Below are 18,438 nucleotides of genomic sequence, written 5' to 3' on the forward strand. Positions count from 1 at the left end.
TTTAGAAAAATGGGAGGGGGAGTGTTGATACTTTTTTACATTCTAATTTTATTTGAAAGGGAATACTTTTTAAAAGGAAAAATAGAAAAGTTTCCAGGGAAATAAATAGAAAGGAAAAGGAAATGAGATAATAGGAGACATAAGATTTAAAGAGAACCTGATTCCTAAGTTCTGAGAGGCTGATATGGTAGGTAGGGATGAGGATGAAGAGATAGTTAACAAAATTCATTCATCACATCGCTCTTCTTCACTGATAAGAAAGCTCTTTAGAAGTTTTACCTTAAAAAGATGAGCAACATGTAAAATAATTATAAAAATATCAGATTATTTTTCCCACATAAGTAATTTTTCCATAAAACTATTTCTAATTCTTCTTTTTTCTATGATGTCTAACACTTTTCTGTCGTTTTAAGTATCAAATTATTTCTAAAAAGAACATGTTCTGTTGTTACAATTGCTTTGATGGTGCTTCAAGCATCAGTTTGGCCTTGTTGAGGCAACTACAGCGCTCCCAGAGGTTCTTAACCCCATGCTGCACTTGAGAACAAATCTTGAAACTTTGAGAAAACCAGATTTTCAAGTCCTATCTTTGACCTACTGAATCAGAATTTCTGGGTTGTGTAAGCCAGGCATTTCTGACTTTTTCATACCCTACAAATAATTCTGATGCAGAAGCATGCTCCAGAACCATTAGATAAAATATAAACCAACACAGAACTCTAAAGCAGTCAAGTGTCAAGAGTCTGTTCATGTAATAAAAGAATGGAAGGGGGCAGGGGAAAGTCTTCATTTTTAGGGGCGTAACCGCAACAGAATACATATGGAGAATCATCAATGGAACTTTTCCAGAATCATCAGTGGAACTTTTCCAAATGACCCTCTCCTCCTCAGAGATGTTAAAATCCCCATGGAGGAACACTGGGCCAAAGGATAAAATTCTAACGACTACAGTAGAACATATGTCCATTTGTTAATGAAGGTTCTGCTTTTTATTCTACTCTGAGGAGACTCACTTATTAACATAAATACGACCCTATACTTCCCTCAAACTATACCTGTGCAACTTTTCATGGTTTGAAATCATCTCTGGAGTTTTTGTCTGAACACTTGATTACTGATGACAATTTTTAAATAATAGGCTAAGATATCATACTGAATGGAGAACTACAAGCCTGAAGGTTGCACATATTGTATAAGTTTCTCTTTTTTTTCTTCTCTCTTTGCAGACCTCAGCACTATCTGCCAAGTCCTGTGAAAGTGACTCTCCATTCCCAGTACACCCAGGAACTCCTGAATGCTGTACCAAAGAGGGGCTTGAACGGAAGCTCTGTATGGCTGCCCTGAAACACCAGCCACAAGAATTTCCTACCTATGTGGAGCCAACAAATGATGAAATCTGTGAAGCATTCAGAAAAGATCCAAAGGGATTTGCTGACCAGTAAGTTGTTTTCATTATAAAAAGAACTTTGGGTCATAAAACATCTGAAATGAATTGAATCTAACCAGCTACTCTATGCAAACACCTCTTCTAGGAACCCAGACAACTACCAATGATGGAAACTTGACTCTCACCCAAGACAGCTCATCTCCTTGTCAGTGCTGACTATGTTTATGTCTGTCCCAGACAGAGATGAAATCAACTCTCCCAAACTCCCACCCACAAACCCGAGGTTCTATTATCTGAAGCAGAATCCTTTGGATCCCCTGTCCAAACATGACATATTTCCCAATACTTTACAGCCCCTATTGTGGCTGCCCTTATGCTAGAGGTAATCCATACAATCGAAGCAGCTTTATTGCTGTGTCCTTTCTAGATACTTTCCAAGAAAGCATATGAGAGGAACAGCTTTATTTCCCCCTCACTCCTATACATTTCCAGAAACAGCTCACAACAGCAGTTACGGAATACAAGTGGCAGGAAGATTTCTGAGGTTGGTTTATACTGATGTCATAAGAGAGAATGAGAGCTCCCTGTGTCCCTTTCAAGTATCAAGTTCAAATTCTTTATTTAAAGTTCCCCAGGTCCTATATTCCTAATACCAGTTATGTTGATCATGTGGCCCTTTAAAAAAAGCTTTTAACAGCAGTGATAAAATGAAAGGTTCCTGGTTTATCCTGAATTCATACAAAGGGCATTGGGAACACGACACATGCACTACAAAAGTAAACATGTGACTTTGACCCTCTCCTTGCTTAACATTCATGAGGAGCCAAATTATACTTGATTATGTTAGTTTTAGAAAGTCATAAAAATGTACAAAAAAAACTGCAAAAGACAATTTATGGAAATGGAAAAAAAATATTGCACAAATCAAAAGCAATGTCATTCAAATTGGTAATAATTTTATTAACAACTTGCTTGCCCATTCCTATAAATTTTCAAAAAGGATTTTGCCGAAGACTTCAGTTTCTTTTTAATCCATGGATTTGTGCTCCTTAAAATTGAAATGATTTCTCTCAACAATTAAGTATGCTTATACATAACAATTGTCCAGAATAATAAACTGAGGTGAATAAGAATAAATTTGAGTAAACCTGATAAGTACATTCATTGTAATTAATTCAATAAATGGCTTAATAAACACCTAGTATGGATGGGAGATGCACTTGGCTAAGTGAACAAAGTGAACAAAGGGACAAACAGCTCTTTGCTTCAAGCATATCTCATAGGAACTAAGACAACTAGTTTTTTAAAAATATATATTTATTAAAAGACTAGTATTGTAATTATTTCTCTAGGTCCTTTGTGTTTTTTAAACAAACTAAAAACTGATATAACACACATCCTCCATCAACATACATATGAGAAATCAGGTTTTGTTTTCCTACAAATTTTTTGACCAATCCTATTTTTCTCCCACAGGTTTTTGTATGAATATTCCAGTAATTATGGACAAGCTCCTCTGCCACTTTTAATTGGTCACACCAAGAGTTATCTCTCTATGGTAGGAACCTGCTGTACCTCCACAAGCCCAACTGTATGCTTTTTGAAAGAGGTAGGTTGTGTTTTGCTTATTACATAGTCGTGCTATTTTTCTTCTTGTAATGACATTCTTTTAAACAATGGTAGATGTTGAGATTTTGCACTTATTAAGAGTTCTCAGATGTCTTCTTCACATGCAGTTAATTGGAAAATAAATATGCCACCTCAGGAAAGGAGATATCACTGTTACTTTTGTCAGATTTCAGCTTTCTAGTCATCAAAAAATCATAAAATTAACATCTCTGTTTTTGCTATTTGTGCACACTGTTTTCAATGGATCCTGATCATCTGATGAGATTTTGTCACTTTTTTTCTAGAGACTTCATATGAGACAGTTCTCTCTTCTTACCACTATGTCAAATAGAGTTTGTTCACAATATGCTGCTTATGGAAAGGAGAAATCAAGGCTCAGGTAAAGATTAAGTATCATCATCACATTTAGAACATTACTTCTGCACTATCCCTAATGATAGAATTCTCCCAGATGTTGGTGAAATATAGAAACTAGACTACCACAGAACTATGCACATATTCAATGATCTCAAGTATTTCCTTTAGTTTTCCTTTTACATTGAGATAGTGAGTTTGGCATGTAGAACATAGGAATTTATAATATAAAGTCACCAAATAGACATTACTTTATTTATCTTTATTTTATTTTTTTAATATTTATTTTTTAGTTTTAGGTGGACACAATATCTTTTTTTTATTTTTATATGGTCATGAGGATCGAACCCAGCGCCCTGCAATGTCAGGCAAGCTCGCCACCGCTTGAGCCACATCCCCAGCCCATATTTACCTTTATTTTATACATGCATCAGTGTCTAAGAATTTACTCCAAAGAAGTAACATTCAGTCTAAACAAAGATTAAGCTACAAAATATTACTGCCATATTTTAATAAGAAAAATATTAGTGAATTCATAATTGTCCCTAGAATAAAAAATGTTTGAATTAACTTTGTCAAAATTATATTGTAAAAATTATTTTATGAAAAGTACCAAATAATGGTCAAAGAAATTTAAAAAGATACAAAATAGAACGAAATTCCACATTTGTGGTTTGGAAATCTTAATACTATTAAAATGCCCTTAGTATTCAAAGCAATCTCTCTCTAAATTATAATGAAATGTTTTTTTGCAGAAATAGAAAAAAACTTAGCTAACTCTCCATTACAAAAATAAATACTTGGAATAACTAACTTATAAAGAGGAAAGTCTTATTTTAGCCAACAATTTTAGAGGTCATAGTCCACGATCAATTGGACCCATTGCTTTGGTTCTGTACTAATATATCATGGTAGGAGTACATAGCACAGTAAATTGCTCACTTCAGAGCCAGAAGACAAAAGAGAAATGGTTGGTTGGGGTTCCACTACCCCATGGAGGGCATACTCCCAATGACATAAAGACTTCCAATAAACCCCACCTCTTAAGGGTTCCACCACCTCCAGTTACCACAACCCTGGGATCAAGCATTTAACCCATGGGCCTTTGTGAGACATTCAAGTTCCAAACCACAGCACCATCCTAAAATTAATAGGGAAACTTCAGCAGATCTTAAGAGACTCCAAACAATCAAAACAATCTTGAAAAAGAATAAAGTTGGAAACTAAAAATTTCCTGATTTCACCAGGCACAGTGGCATACACCTGTATGTATCCCAGAAACTCAGGATGCTGTGGCAGGAAGATCAAAAGTTCAAAGTCAGTCTTAGTAACTTAGCAAGACCCTGTCTTAAAATAAAAAATAGAAAAGGGGGACTATGAATGTGACTCAGTGGTTAAGCAATCCCTGGTACCAACAACAACTACAACAAAATAATTCCTTATTTCAAAACCCACTACAAAGCAACAATAATCAAGATGGTGTGGTACTAGCCTTAAAACAGATATATAGACCACAGAAGACCTAAAAATACACTCTAATATATGGCCAAATGATTTTCAATAAAAATCCCAAGACTACACAATTAAGAAAAGGGTTTCTTCATTGAATAGTGTTGAGAAAACTGGATATTCACATGCAAGATAAAGAAGTTTTATTCTGACCTTATATTATATACAAATACAAAAATGAAATAAATATCTAAATGTAAGAACTAAAACTATAAAACTCCTGGAAGAAAATAAAATGGAAATTTTCAGGGTATGGAATTTGGCAATGATTCTTGGATATGACACCAATACATGGACAAGAAAAGCAAAAATAAATAAATGGAACTATACCAAATCTTAAAACTTCTGTTCAAAGGACATAACAAAGAGAGTGAAATGGCAACCTACAAAATGAGAGAAAATATTTGCAAGTCACATCTTATATTAATACTATGAATATTATTTATAATATTCAGAATACATAAGGAAATACTATACCACGCCAACAAAAAACAATTAAACATTAATAAACAATTCTCCAAAGCAAAATATAAAAATGGTCAACAGTATATGAAAAGATGCTAAGCATCATTAATCATAAGAGAATTGCAAATCAAAACCACAATGAGATATTGCCTATACCCATTAAGATTGTTACAATCAAAAAAGCAGAAAATAGAAAATGTTAGAGAGGGTGCAGAGAAGTCAGAATACCCATGCATTGTTGATGGGAATTTAAAATGGTTCATCCATGAAAGGAAATGGAGTGGAAATTCCTTAAAACCTAAAAATGGAATTACCTGTATGTACAAGGCCCTAGGTTCGATCCCCAGCACCAAAAAAAAAAAAAAAAAAAAAATAGAATTACCATATGATCTAGAAATTCTGGTTCAAGTTATATATTTATTTAAAAGAATTCCAGGAAAGATCTCTAAATGCTATTTGCACACCCATGTTCATTGCAGCATTATTTACAATAGCCAAGAGATGAAAACAAACCAAATGTTCATTGACAGATGACTTGCTAAAGAAAATGTTAAATATGCATACAATGGAATATGATAGTCTTTTAAAAGTCTTATCACATGCTACAACATGGATAAATCTTGAGGACATGATGCTAAGTGAAATAAGCCAGTCACTAAAAGATAGTATACAATTTCACTAATATGAACTATATAAAGTAGTTAAAACCATACAAAATAAAGAAAGGTAATTGCCAGGGACTAGGACCAGGGAGAGATGAAACAGTGTTTAATGGATATAAAGTTTCAGTTTTGCAAGGTTAAGTTGTGGAGATACAGTTCAATGTAATGTGAATATGATTAACACTACTGAAATATAAAAATGATTAGGGTGCTAACTTTTTTTTAGAGAGAGAGAGAATTTTTTAATATTTATTTTTTAGTTTTCAGTGGACACAACATCTTTATTTTATGTGGTGCTGAGTATCAAACCCAGTGCCCCATGCATGCCAGGGGAGCACGCTACCGCTTAAGCCACATCCCCAGCCCCAGGATGCTAAATTTAATGTTGCATTTCATCACAATTCTAAAAAAGAATTCTTAATGATATCCTTGTCTATGAAGAATTTTTTTTCTTAGACATCCAACCCCTCATAATACCACTTCACTCCTAAATGTTTGGGTGTGTATTTCTCTGTTTCCTAATAATAAGGAAATCCACTTACTTAATCACCCAACACAATTGCCCAAATCAGGAATGTTGACTTCTATATGATATAATATTATCTCATCTATGAATTTTACTCTGATTTTACCACCTATCTCAATGATCTAATATGTTTCTCCTCCTTAGTTCAAAATCCAATTCAGGATCACTAATTGAATTTGAGTTTTATTACTTTTCAGTCTATTAATCCAGAATAATTCTTCAGCTTTTATTTACTCATTTTTTTTCATGATTATGACATTTTTAAGAGTAGAGACCATTTGTTTTATTGAATGTCTCTCAATTTAGATTCTTTCAGTATTTCTTAAAGATTAAATTCAAGTGATGTTGTTAACAGGAATACTAAATAAGTGATATGTGTCCTTAGTACATCACATTATGAAGCACACAATGTCATTTTAATGGATGCTTTTAACTGTAATAGTTTTTATTATTTATTCTAATTTGTTATACATGATGGACAGAATGTAATTCATTTCATATTACACATATAGAGCATAATTTTTCAAGTCACTGGTTGTACACAAAGTATTTTCACACCATTCATGTCTTCATACATGTACTTCAGGTAATGATGTCTAACTCATTCCCCCATCATTCCTACTGCCTTACCCTCTCCTTTCCCTTCCCTCCCTCCCCTTTGCCCTATCTAAAGTTCCTCCACTCCTCCCATGCTCCCCCACCATCAACATTATGAGTCAGCATCCTCATCAAAGAAAACATTTGGCCTTTGGTTTTTTGGGATTGGCTTGCTTTACTTAAGATTATATTCTCAAACTCCATCCATTTACCTGCAAATGCCATGATTTTATTCTCTTTTAATGCTGAGTAATGCTCCATTGTGTGTGTATGTATGTGTGTGCGTATATGTATGTGTGTGTGTGTGTGTATACACACACACACACACACACACACACACACACACACATACACCAAAGTTTCCCTATCCATTCATATACTGAAGGGCATCTAGGTTAGTTCCATAGTTTATCTATTGTGATTGTGCTGCTATAAACATTAATGTGGCTGTGTCCCTGAAGTATGCTATTTTTAAGTCCTTTGGGTATAAACCAAGGACTGGGATAGCTGGATCAAATGGTGGTTCCATTCCAAGTTTTCCAAGGAATCTCCATACTGCTTTCTATGTTGGCTGCACCAATTTGCAGTCCCAACAGCAATGTATGAGTATGCCTTTTTCCCTACCTCCTTGCCAACACTTATTGTTGTTTGTATTCTTAATGGCTGCCATTCTGACCAAAGTGTGATGAAATCTTAGTTTTGATTTGCATTTCTCTAATTGCTAGAGATGTTGAACATTTTTTTCATGTTTGTTGATTGATTGAATATCCTGTTCTGAGAAGTATCTGTTCAGTTCCTTGGCCCATTTATTGTTTGGGTTATTTGTTTTTCTGGTGTTTAGGTTTTTGAGTGCTTTATATACCCTAGAGATTAGTGCTCTATCTGATGTGCTTGTGGTAAAGATTTGCTCCCATTCTGTAGGCTCTGTATTCACCTCACTGATTATTTCTTTTGCTGAGAAGAAGCTTTTTAGTTTGAATCCATCCAATTTATTGATTCTTGGCTTTAATTCTTACTCTATAGGAGTCTTATTAAGAAAGTTGGGGCCTAATCTGACATGATGGACATTTGGGCCTACTTTTTCTTCCATTAGGCGCAAGGTCTTTGGCTTAATTCCTAGGTCCTTGATCCACTTTGAATTAAAGTTTTGTGTGTAGTGAGAGATAAGGTTTTATTTCATTTTGTTACATGTTGATTTCCAGTCTTTCCAGCACCATTTGTTGAAGAGGTTATCTTTTCTCCAATGTATGTTTTTGGCACCTTTGTCTAATATAAGATAACTGTAGTTATGTGGATTAGACTCTGTCCTATATTCTGTACCATTAGTCTATAAGTCTATTTTGGTGCCAGTACCATGCTGCTTTTGTTACTATTGCTCTGTAGTATAGTTTAAGGTCTGGTATAGGAATGCCACCTGCTTCACTCTTCTTGCTAAGGGTTGCTTTAGCTATTCTGGATCTCTTATTTTTCCAGATGAATTTCATGATTGCTTTTCCTATTTCTATAAGGAATGTCATTGGGATTTTGATTGTATTGCATTGAATCTGTATAGTGCCTTTGGTAGTATGGTCATTTTGATGATATTAATTCTGCCTATCTAAGAACTAGAGAGATCTTTCCATCTTCTAAGGTCTTCTTTAATTTCTTTCTTTAACGTGTTGTAGTTTTCATTGTAGAGGTCTTTCACCTCTTTTGTTAAGTTTATTCCCAAGTTTTGTTGTTGTTGTTGTTTGAGGGGGTGGGTTTCCTAGTTTCTCTTTCAGCAGATTTGTCACTGATGTACAGAAATGCCTTTGATTTATGGGTGTTGATTTTATATCCAGCTACTTTCCTGAATTCATTTGTTAGTTCTAGAAGATTTCTGGTGGAATGTTTCAGGTCTTCTAGGTATAGAATCATATCATCTGCAAATAGTGATAATTTCAGTTCTTATTTCCCTATCTGTATCTCTTTAATTTCTTTTGTCTGTCTGATTGTCTGGCTAAGGTTTCAAAAACTATGTTAATTAGAAGTGGTAATAGAGGGCGTCCCTGTCTTGTTCCAGTTTTTAGAGGGAATGTTTTCAATTTTTCTCCATTTAGAATGATGTTGGTGTGGGGCTTAGCATAGATAGCCATTACAATGTTGAGGTATGTTCCTGTTATCCCTAGTTTTTCTAGAATTTTTGAACATGAAGGGAGGCTGTATTTTATCAAATGCTTCCTCAGCATCTATTGAGATAATCATATGATTTTTATCTTTGAGTCTATTGATATGATGAATTACATTTATTGATTTCTGAATGTTGAACCAAACTTGCATTTCTGGGATGAACCCTACTTGATCATGATGCACTCTCTTTTTGAAAAGTTTTTGTATTCAATTTGCCAGAATGTTATTGAGAATTTCTGCATCTATGTTCATTAGAGATATTGGTCTGAAGTTTTCTTTCTTTGATGTGTCTTTGTCTGGTTTTGGAATCAGGGTGATATTCACCTCATAGAATGTGTTTGGAAGTGTTCCCTCTTTTTTTAGTTCATAAAATAGTTTGAGAAGTATTGGTGTTAGTTCTTCTTTAAAGGTCTTGTAAAACTAAGCTTTGTATCCATCCGGTCCTGGGCTTTTCTTGGTTGATAGGCTTCTGAAGGAGACCTCTATTTCCTTGCTTGAAATTGATCTCTTTAAATTGTGTACATTATCATGGTTTAGTTTGGGCATATCATATACCTCTAGAAATTTGTTGATGCCTTCAGTGTTTTCTATTTTATTGGGTTACGAATTTTCAAAATAATTTATAATTATCTTCTGTATTTCTATAGTGTCTGTAGTAATATTTCCTTTTTATCACGATGTTAGTAATTTGAGTTTTCTCTCTCCTTCTCTTCATTGGCATAGCTAATGGTTTATCAATTTTATTTAGTTTTTCAAAGAATCAACTTTTTGTTTTTTCAATTTTTTCAATTGTTTCTTTGTTTCAATTTCATTGATTTCTGCTCTGATTTTAATTATTTCCTGTCTCCTATTGCTTTGGGGGTTGATTTGTTCTTCTATTTCTAGGGCTTTGAGATACAATGTTAGGTCATTTATTTGTTGAATTTTTCTTTTTTTGAAGGAATGAACTCCATACAATGAACTTTCCTCTTAGAACTGCCTTCATGGTGTCCCAGAGATTTTGATATTTTGTATCGGTGTTCTCATTTACCTCTAAACATTTTTTAATCTCCTCCTTCATATCTTTTGCAACCCATTGTTCATTTATTTAGTCTCCAGGTGTTGGAGTAGCTTTTATTTTTTATTTTATTATGATATTCCTGATATGTAAGTGAAAAAATCAAATACAAAAAGAGTATAGCATAATCCCATTCACACCCTTATAAAATGCTTAAGCACTGCACACCCCAAATATCAACATTTATTTACTCTTTAGTAAAGGGCCAAAGGTCTTTTTTTACTTCTTTTACCTACAATTTCTAAGTAAATTTATAAAACTTTTTGTAAATATTAAGAGGCTATAAAAACACAACATTGGCCTCATGAATAGAAAGATGTGCTTTCTTTACTGCCCTTTTAGATCCAGCATCTTAAAGCCATGCTTCTATTGTGTAGATTGGACCAGAAGAGAAGCTTCATTTGAGCATTGAAAATCTGAAAAGACTCATGTGGGGTAGTTTAATTTTGAGTGTGCAGCTTTGATATGTAGGCTCTAGCATGTACAGATGTGCTCCGTGCATCTGTTGAAATCAAAGAGTTGAAAGTACATTATTTCTCTAGGAAGTGTGTACATAATGAAACCAAGAAAACTGAGGACGTGTCCAACTAACAGATTCATTTTCAACTATTTAGTCATCTCATCAAATTAGCCCAGAAAGTGCCTACTGCTGATTTGGAGGATGTTTTGCCACTAGCTGAAGATATTACTAGAATCCTCTCCAAATGCTGTGAGTCTACTTCTGAGGATTGCATAGCCAAAGAGGTAAGGCAATCCCTATTATCTCCATCATGTGCCTAGCAGGGAGTGCTGTGCTCTCCCTGGCAGGCTCTTTAAGCTACTTTTCATGTGTGTTATTTTAATGGATCTTCACATGTATTCTATGTGATATCAATATATTCTTCAGTTTATTTTACAGATGAGAAAACAAGATTAACAAGGGGCAAAAATTTGAGACCATGCAATTAATACATGACAAGTTCTACATGCAAGGACATGGGACCTCAATCCCAAACCCTTTATTTGAAGTGTACAGTACAGTAACAGTTAGCTTCATAGGAATACTGTATAACTTTAATTTTAACAAAAATTAAATGTATGTAAATTGAACATAATTTAAAATTCAGTTCTTTAGTCACACAGCCACATTTCAATTGCACAACATTATAGGACAGAGCAGTTACAGATAAATGTCATTATTACATAAAATCCTATTAGTGCTGTAATCATTATACTATTAGAGGCTATTAATATTTTTACTAACACTTTTCATAACTTGATGGGCATTTCAAATTTTTTCACCACTTTCAAGTTCCATAATTGTCCTGAGTATATAAACTGGAATAATTGCTTTATGTGAAGTTCAATGTTTTAGTCAGCTTTTTCACTGCTGTGATTAAAGGATCAACCAGCACAACTGTGAGAGAGGAATAGTTTATTTGAGAGCTCATGGTTTCAGAGGTCTTAATCCAGAGAAGACTGGCTCCATTCCTTGGGGCTCGAGGTGAGGCAGAACATCATGGCAGAAGAGTGCGGCAGAGGAAAGTAGCTCACAATATGGTGATCATGAAATAGAGAGAGAGACTCCAGCTCCAGATACAAAATATATACCCTATAGCCACACCCCCAAATTAACCACTTCCTCCAGCCACACCCCACCTGCCTCTAGTTACCACTCAGTTAATCCCATCAGGGATTAATTCACTGATTTGGTTAAGACTCTCACAATCCAATAATTTCTCCTTTGAACCTTCTTGCATTTTCTTACATGTGAGATTTTGGGGGACACTTCATATCCAAACCACAACAGTCAGTCTCCAAGATCTTGTTAACCTTTTCAGCAATAGATTCATTGTGTTGTCTTTTTCCATCAAAATGCATAATTGTTACTAGATGTTTTCTATAATGACATATAATGGCTATATAGGACTCTATTACATACATTTATTATATGTAATACATCTATCTCCCCAGACATACCATATTTCAATTTAACTAATTCTCTATTATTGTATTTAAGTTGTGTTTGTTTTCCAATATTTTAAGTAGAGCTGTATTATATAGCCTTATTTTAAGTCTTCCCTTTATCCATAATTATTATCTAAGTATGAATTCTTAGAGATGAAGTTGTACAATTTTTAAGCTTTTAGTATATATTGATAAATTGCCTTCCCATGTGTTGTACCAATTTACTTTCTAAGAGCATCACACTTACTTTCCTGAACATGAGGCCAGGACTTATAAGCCTAAACCTTATTTGTCATAAGACCAACAAAGAAGCTAACAATGCACAAACTCACCATTCCTTTTGTAGCTGCCTGAACACACAGTAAAAATATGTGACAACTTATCCACAAAGAATTCTAAGTTTGAAGACTGTTGTCAAGAAAAAACACCTATGGACATTTTTATGTGCACTTACTTCATGCCAGCTGCCCAACCACCCCAACTGCCAGATGTCCAGTTCCCCACAAATAAAGATGTGTGTGATGCAAAAAACACCAAAGCCATGGATCAGTAAGTAGAGGTGATGTGAAATGTCTTTCTGTATCAACTTGTCCTGGAGAAAATCTCACTGTGGCCAGATTGAGGGAAGGTATGCTATCATTCAAACATAGGTAGTTTTTTATGCTTTTTATGGACTTCAAGTATTTATTAGTTGACTTTAAATGACTCAGAATTTTAAAACTGTATTTTAACAAAGAACAATTGAATTTAATAAAAAGAGTTTGGATGTGGCAAATGGAATTTAGCATTCCTAATTCTGCCTCTTCTGATTATCATGCACTTTCAAAAGACCTTTCTGAATCAAAGTCTCTTTTTAATTTGAGAATGGTAATACTTTCTTACTACTGCACAATTACTACTAAGAAATTCATCTAGAAAGATTAGTAAGTATGAAAACTTTTTATATGATTAAACATATTCACAAAAAATATGGCAGTGTAAATGTTTATATAATTATTAGCTAATTTTATCACATGGTATTTAATTCAAAGTCACAGATCCAAAGTCTAAAGTTTATCCAACTTTTGGAGAATGATTATTTGATACAATAAACAAATATAGAATCATGTTTTTCCTAAAAGTATTGATATTCACTACCATCAAAAGAAAAATGAGATTAAATGAAAAGAAATGGTGTACCTTGGCAGACATGGTGGCACAGGCCTATAATCCCATGGCTCAGGAGGCTGAGGCAGGAGGATCACAAGTTCAAAGCCAACCTCAGGAATTCAGCAAGGTGCTAAGCAACTCAGCAAGACCCTATCTCTAAATAAAATATAAAAAAGGATGTGGCTCGGGGGCTAAGTGCCCCTGAGTTCAACCCCCAGTACCAAAAAAAAAAAAAAAAAAAAGAAAGAAAAGAAAAGAAAAGGTGGACCTTTATCTTGTTTTATCTAACAAAGGAACTAAGGTAAACATACCACGAGTTGCATATGCTATGAATACATGCCTACTAATTGCATGAAAGTATTTTGCAAATATCTTGAAAAGTCCTCATATCAGACAACAGATTTTAGATAGGACCAAAACTCTAATTTACAATTTTCTTATAAATACTGATGTTTTCATCAGTGTGTAGGCAGCAGTGGAATAAGATATACTGGAAGAATTTATACAGACTTTATTTTTTACAGAAAATCTGCTTAACTGCCTTGATGTTACTGATAGGGTCAATTCTATTATTTATACAAAATTCCGTATGTTTTACATATAATATATAAATACATATTACATGTTTCAAAGTATTATAACATGTTTTCATGAGTGTATTTGAATACTTGCCTTGAATTTATTACAAGTATTAATAACTCACATTTTAATAAAAACACTGTACAGCCCAAAACCTGTTGCTGTGGAGTTAGTTTGGGATAAATCTTTTATAATTAAGATGCAGAAACCAGGTACTCTGCCTTTATGATAGCTATGTCCTATTCAAAACAAGAACACATCCACACGTATCCACATACATCTTAAAAAAAGTATTATCATCTTTCTCTCTCACACCAGGTATGCATTTGAACTAAGTAGAAGGACTCACATTCCAGAAGTATTCCTCAGCAAAATACTCACACTAACCCTGAAAACCCTTAGTGAATGCTGTGACTCTCAAAATCCTGCTGCTTGTTTTGTGACTAAGGTATGATTTTCTGGGTTTTCTTAATCAGCCATGTACATCAAGAGTTGGCAAACTACAACCCCTGGGCCAAACCTGGCCCACTGCCTACCTTTGTATGTATAGCTTATAAGCTAAAAATGGAAAAATGGTTCTAGATTTTTTAATTGCTTGGGAGAAAATATTACTATTTCATGATGCATAAAAATTGAAATTCAAATGTCAGTGTTTAACATAAATTTTCATTGGAATACATCCATCCTCATTGTTTACATATTGTTTATGGCTGCTTTGTAGAGAGCAGAGTAGTTATAAGTCCATAAATGGCCTGCAAAGTCTAAAATATTTACAATCTGGCTTTACACTGAAAATATTTGCTGATTTCTGGCACAGACAGGACATAGAATTTTGGTATAATGACCTTATGGGGCAGTGTTTCAAGACAATTTTTTTTCATGCGAATATTGCTTTTCTTACAGGGTTCTCTAATGAAGAGGAAACAATCTCTTTTCCTTGACAAGGGACAAGAATTGTGTGCAGATTATTCAGAAAACACATTCACTGAGTACAAGAAAAAGTAAGTGATTTGTTCTGGCTGTGTTCACCAAATGTTTCAATAATACTTTTCTAATATTGTGATTTGAAGGCAAAATTGAAAACTCAGAATGTGTTAAGTGAACAGAAAAACACAAAGGTAAAATTGTTTTGAAAAGGAATTAGAATCTAATATTTGTATAAGAAGCAGACGAGCTATTTTCTGGGAGGAAAATATCATATTATCAATTGAGTGACCAATTAAAACATAGACACAAAAATATAAATTATAAAATCTACCTGCAAGAACTTGGGTCAAAATGGCAACATTAGCACATTCTTGCCCCAGAGCTCTCTGTAAATATTGATGTTCACATTGAGGAACTATAGAACTATTGAAAAGTACTATCTAACTTCACCACATATTGCCTGACAAGAAGACCCAAGCAATCAATCTGCCATCATCAGCATATGTTACCTATATACTGGAAATACAAATGCTAATTATCAATAATGTTCAAGCACTTTTTCTCAGTTAAGGGGAGTAAAAGGCATTTTTAAAAATAAATAGGCATTAGCACTAAATAATAAAGAAGTGGTACTGATTTCTTGGGGGAAATTTTCCATTTAGAAGACCTTCTCAGCTTTATATAGTGAATTTCTCACACCCATTTCAAATCATTTTGATCAGCCCAGGCTTCAAATAAGTACAAACAGAACTCCCAAAGAATCCCAAAAGCCATCTCCATCAGTGACCCCCATGAAGTCTACTTTAGCAAAGTTCAAGAAATAAATGAAAATCAATGAAAGCCTCAAGTTTAAAATGGTTATTTCTCATTTATCAGAAAATTATTTAATTGTATAACCTAAAAGAATATTTCAGAGGCAGTTGGATGTTAAACAGATAACTCTCTGCAAACAGCTACGAATTCCAGGAATGCAAGGAGGCAATTGAGTAATCATTGTTTACATAGTCATGATTCCAGATGAACATGTAGCAGAATTGACATGTAGGGTTATGAAATCAGAGAATACAGAGACAGCTGGGTTTTGATATTTGAAGTCCCCTCCCCCAAATCCAGGCTGAGCTATCCATTATGAGGGTGGAGAGGCTCCAAGACCACAGATTGACCAAACTGAAAGAATCCAGACCTATGAAGTCCTATCTCCATCTTAAAAGTGAGATGGAAGATTCATTAGTCAAACAGCTAAAAAGAAGGGCCAAAGTGCTTGATTCACATCAATGAGCATAGTGTGTTGAGACATAGACAAACTGAGGGGTGAAATATGAGAGAAAAGAAAAAGCATAAAGGTAGTATCAAATCATGTAAGGAAATATTCTTTAAGAGCTTGAATCAACTGGAGAGAAGGTAAAAATGTCAGAGAACATACAAAAGGAAGTCATTTGTGTTGAAATAATGAGCAAATAAATGTGGAAAGATTGGCATTTAAATTCAGCAGCAGTTTCTATGTTTCATGATCTTGAAAGAGGTATAGATTTCACTTTCTAATTTCAAATTGACTCACTGAAAATCATTCCACATACATAGAATTTTCTTGAGACAGACAAGTACTTTTCTTTTTTATTGTATAAGATTTGAAATGACTGTCATTTTGCATTAGAAACGTTTACAAAATACATCTAATAAAACCTTGCATAATAAAAATGGTCTTTTAGACTAGAAGAGCGACTAAGAGCAAAAATGCCTAACGCCACACCCATGGAGCTGACAGGGGTGGTTGACAAGCTTTCAGACTTTGCCTCCAAGTGCTGTTCCATAAATTCACCTCCTCTCTACTGTGGCTCACAGGTAAGAGAACACAGCCCTCGTTTATCACTGCAGAGTATGTGAAGAACTTGAGCCCTCAGATTTATTCAGTATTTTGTTAGTAAAATGTCATCATATGACAGGCTTTTCCTGGTGATATATTATAACTTTGTTGTCTTAGCGAGGAACTAGGAAAAATGACTGTTTCCATGTCATGCCCACTTGAAAGAAAATTAAGGCAAAATATAGGAAATTGTATGTTTTAAGAAACAAAAAGATTTGTGAATACAGGAATGAAAGCACAGTGTAGTGTCTTTCAACTGGTAAGTTGTAACCTGGTAGCCACTTATAAAAAGGAAAGAAAAATACAATTCAAATATCAGAGCCCATCTCACACAGTGATGGTAAATGTCATTTCATGAAAATTTTATCTTATAATTTTTACTGAACCTACCCTGGCTTTCTCTAAAATAGAAAATTCGTCCTCTGTTCCCAATAGCAGTTCTTTTATATTTTGAAATGGCCTTTTTTTTTTTTCAATTACTCCTTTTTCTTTTAAAGTCTTGGGCTATGAGTGCAATTCTCTTAATATTTTTGTGAAGTCTTATTTTTTTACTGCCTGATCAACATAGTCTTTTATCAGTTTGACAACCGAAACTACATATTGGGTTGTTGAGTTTTTTTTCTAACTTTAGAGATTATGATTTCTCATTTCTAAATTTATAACCGACTTGCAAAACTATTTGATAATCTTATTTGTAATGATTTATGAAGTTGGAATTTCAAAATGAGAAGAATACAATAAAAGCTCACTCTTTAAATTCCACTGACAAACTATGTCATCTTCATCTTTCATTAAAATTCAAACCACATAAGATTTGAACATAAACCCTAAAAAAGTTCGACTTTCTAGGTTGTCTTTTCCCAGAAAAAATAAAATTACCTTACCTAAAAGTTGTTTTCTATCAGCAAAATTTGCTGTGAGGATCTTAGCCATTTAAAAGGTGGGGGGAGCTAAATAATCCTCTAGATTCTATGATAAGAAATATCAGTGCTTAAACCTTCCTCTGTCACCTTTATCTGTTTTTCCAGATGCACATTTCCCTTTTTAACATCACACATGACAAACTGAATTTGATGAACAAAATCCTTGCTTCCTCCAGCCCCTTATTTTTCATATCTTTGGAAAAATAACTGATTTTCAGTTTATTTTTCATTATAACATAATCCATTCTAAAACTCATTTGGTTTCAATGGCAATGATGAGATGGCAGGTTTATAGCTTTTTGTTTTCTTTCTTTGTCACCAGGAAACTTTATAGTAGTGCTGTTCTTAAGTAACCAAGGGAGTTGATGAGGTGTTTGTAACACATTTGAGTATTTAGAGCACTCAGATTCATTCTGGTGTTTCTCTGGTCTTTCTGGCTATCCTTCTAAACTGACCTCATAGCTAGGTAAGCTAGGCCAATTAGCTTGGGCTCCAGTAACACCTGTCAGAACATCACTGCCCTTAACTCCCAGCACTTAGTGTGACTTTTTATCTACTTACCCTTATTTGAATCACAATTTGTTAGACCACCTGCTATATTTGCATGACAGTTTTGTGTCCTTTAAAGGAATGTCCACCTGCTCTTTTACTTCAAGCCACTTACATCTAGGGATCAGGCTGTGTTTGCCATTGTAAGTGTACTTGGCACAGT

The 18,438-nt window shown here is 34.1% G+C and overlaps 1 protein-coding gene across 1 annotated transcript in view; it reads left to right on the forward strand.

Moving 5' to 3' along the window:
• Positions 1–18,438, forward strand: part of Gc (GC vitamin D binding protein) — a 41,997-nt gene that overhangs the window by 16,461 nt on the left and 7,098 nt on the right. The window contains exons 4-11 of the mRNA XM_026402598.2: positions 1,227–1,438; positions 2,864–2,996; positions 3,301–3,395; positions 10,952–11,081; positions 12,631–12,833; positions 14,331–14,460; positions 14,916–15,013; positions 16,649–16,781. Coding sequence (XP_026258383.2) covers positions 1,227–1,438; positions 2,864–2,996; positions 3,301–3,395; positions 10,952–11,081; positions 12,631–12,833; positions 14,331–14,460; positions 14,916–15,013; positions 16,649–16,781 — 1,134 coding nt within the window. The remainder of the gene's footprint in view (positions 1–1,226; positions 1,439–2,863; positions 2,997–3,300; positions 3,396–10,951; positions 11,082–12,630; positions 12,834–14,330; positions 14,461–14,915; positions 15,014–16,648; positions 16,782–18,438) is intronic.

This window comes from Urocitellus parryii, chromosome 10 (assembly GCF_045843805.1).
Source record: "Urocitellus parryii isolate mUroPar1 chromosome 10, mUroPar1.hap1, whole genome shotgun sequence".
NCBI classification, from domain to species: domain Eukaryota; kingdom Metazoa; phylum Chordata; class Mammalia; order Rodentia; family Sciuridae; genus Urocitellus; species Urocitellus parryii.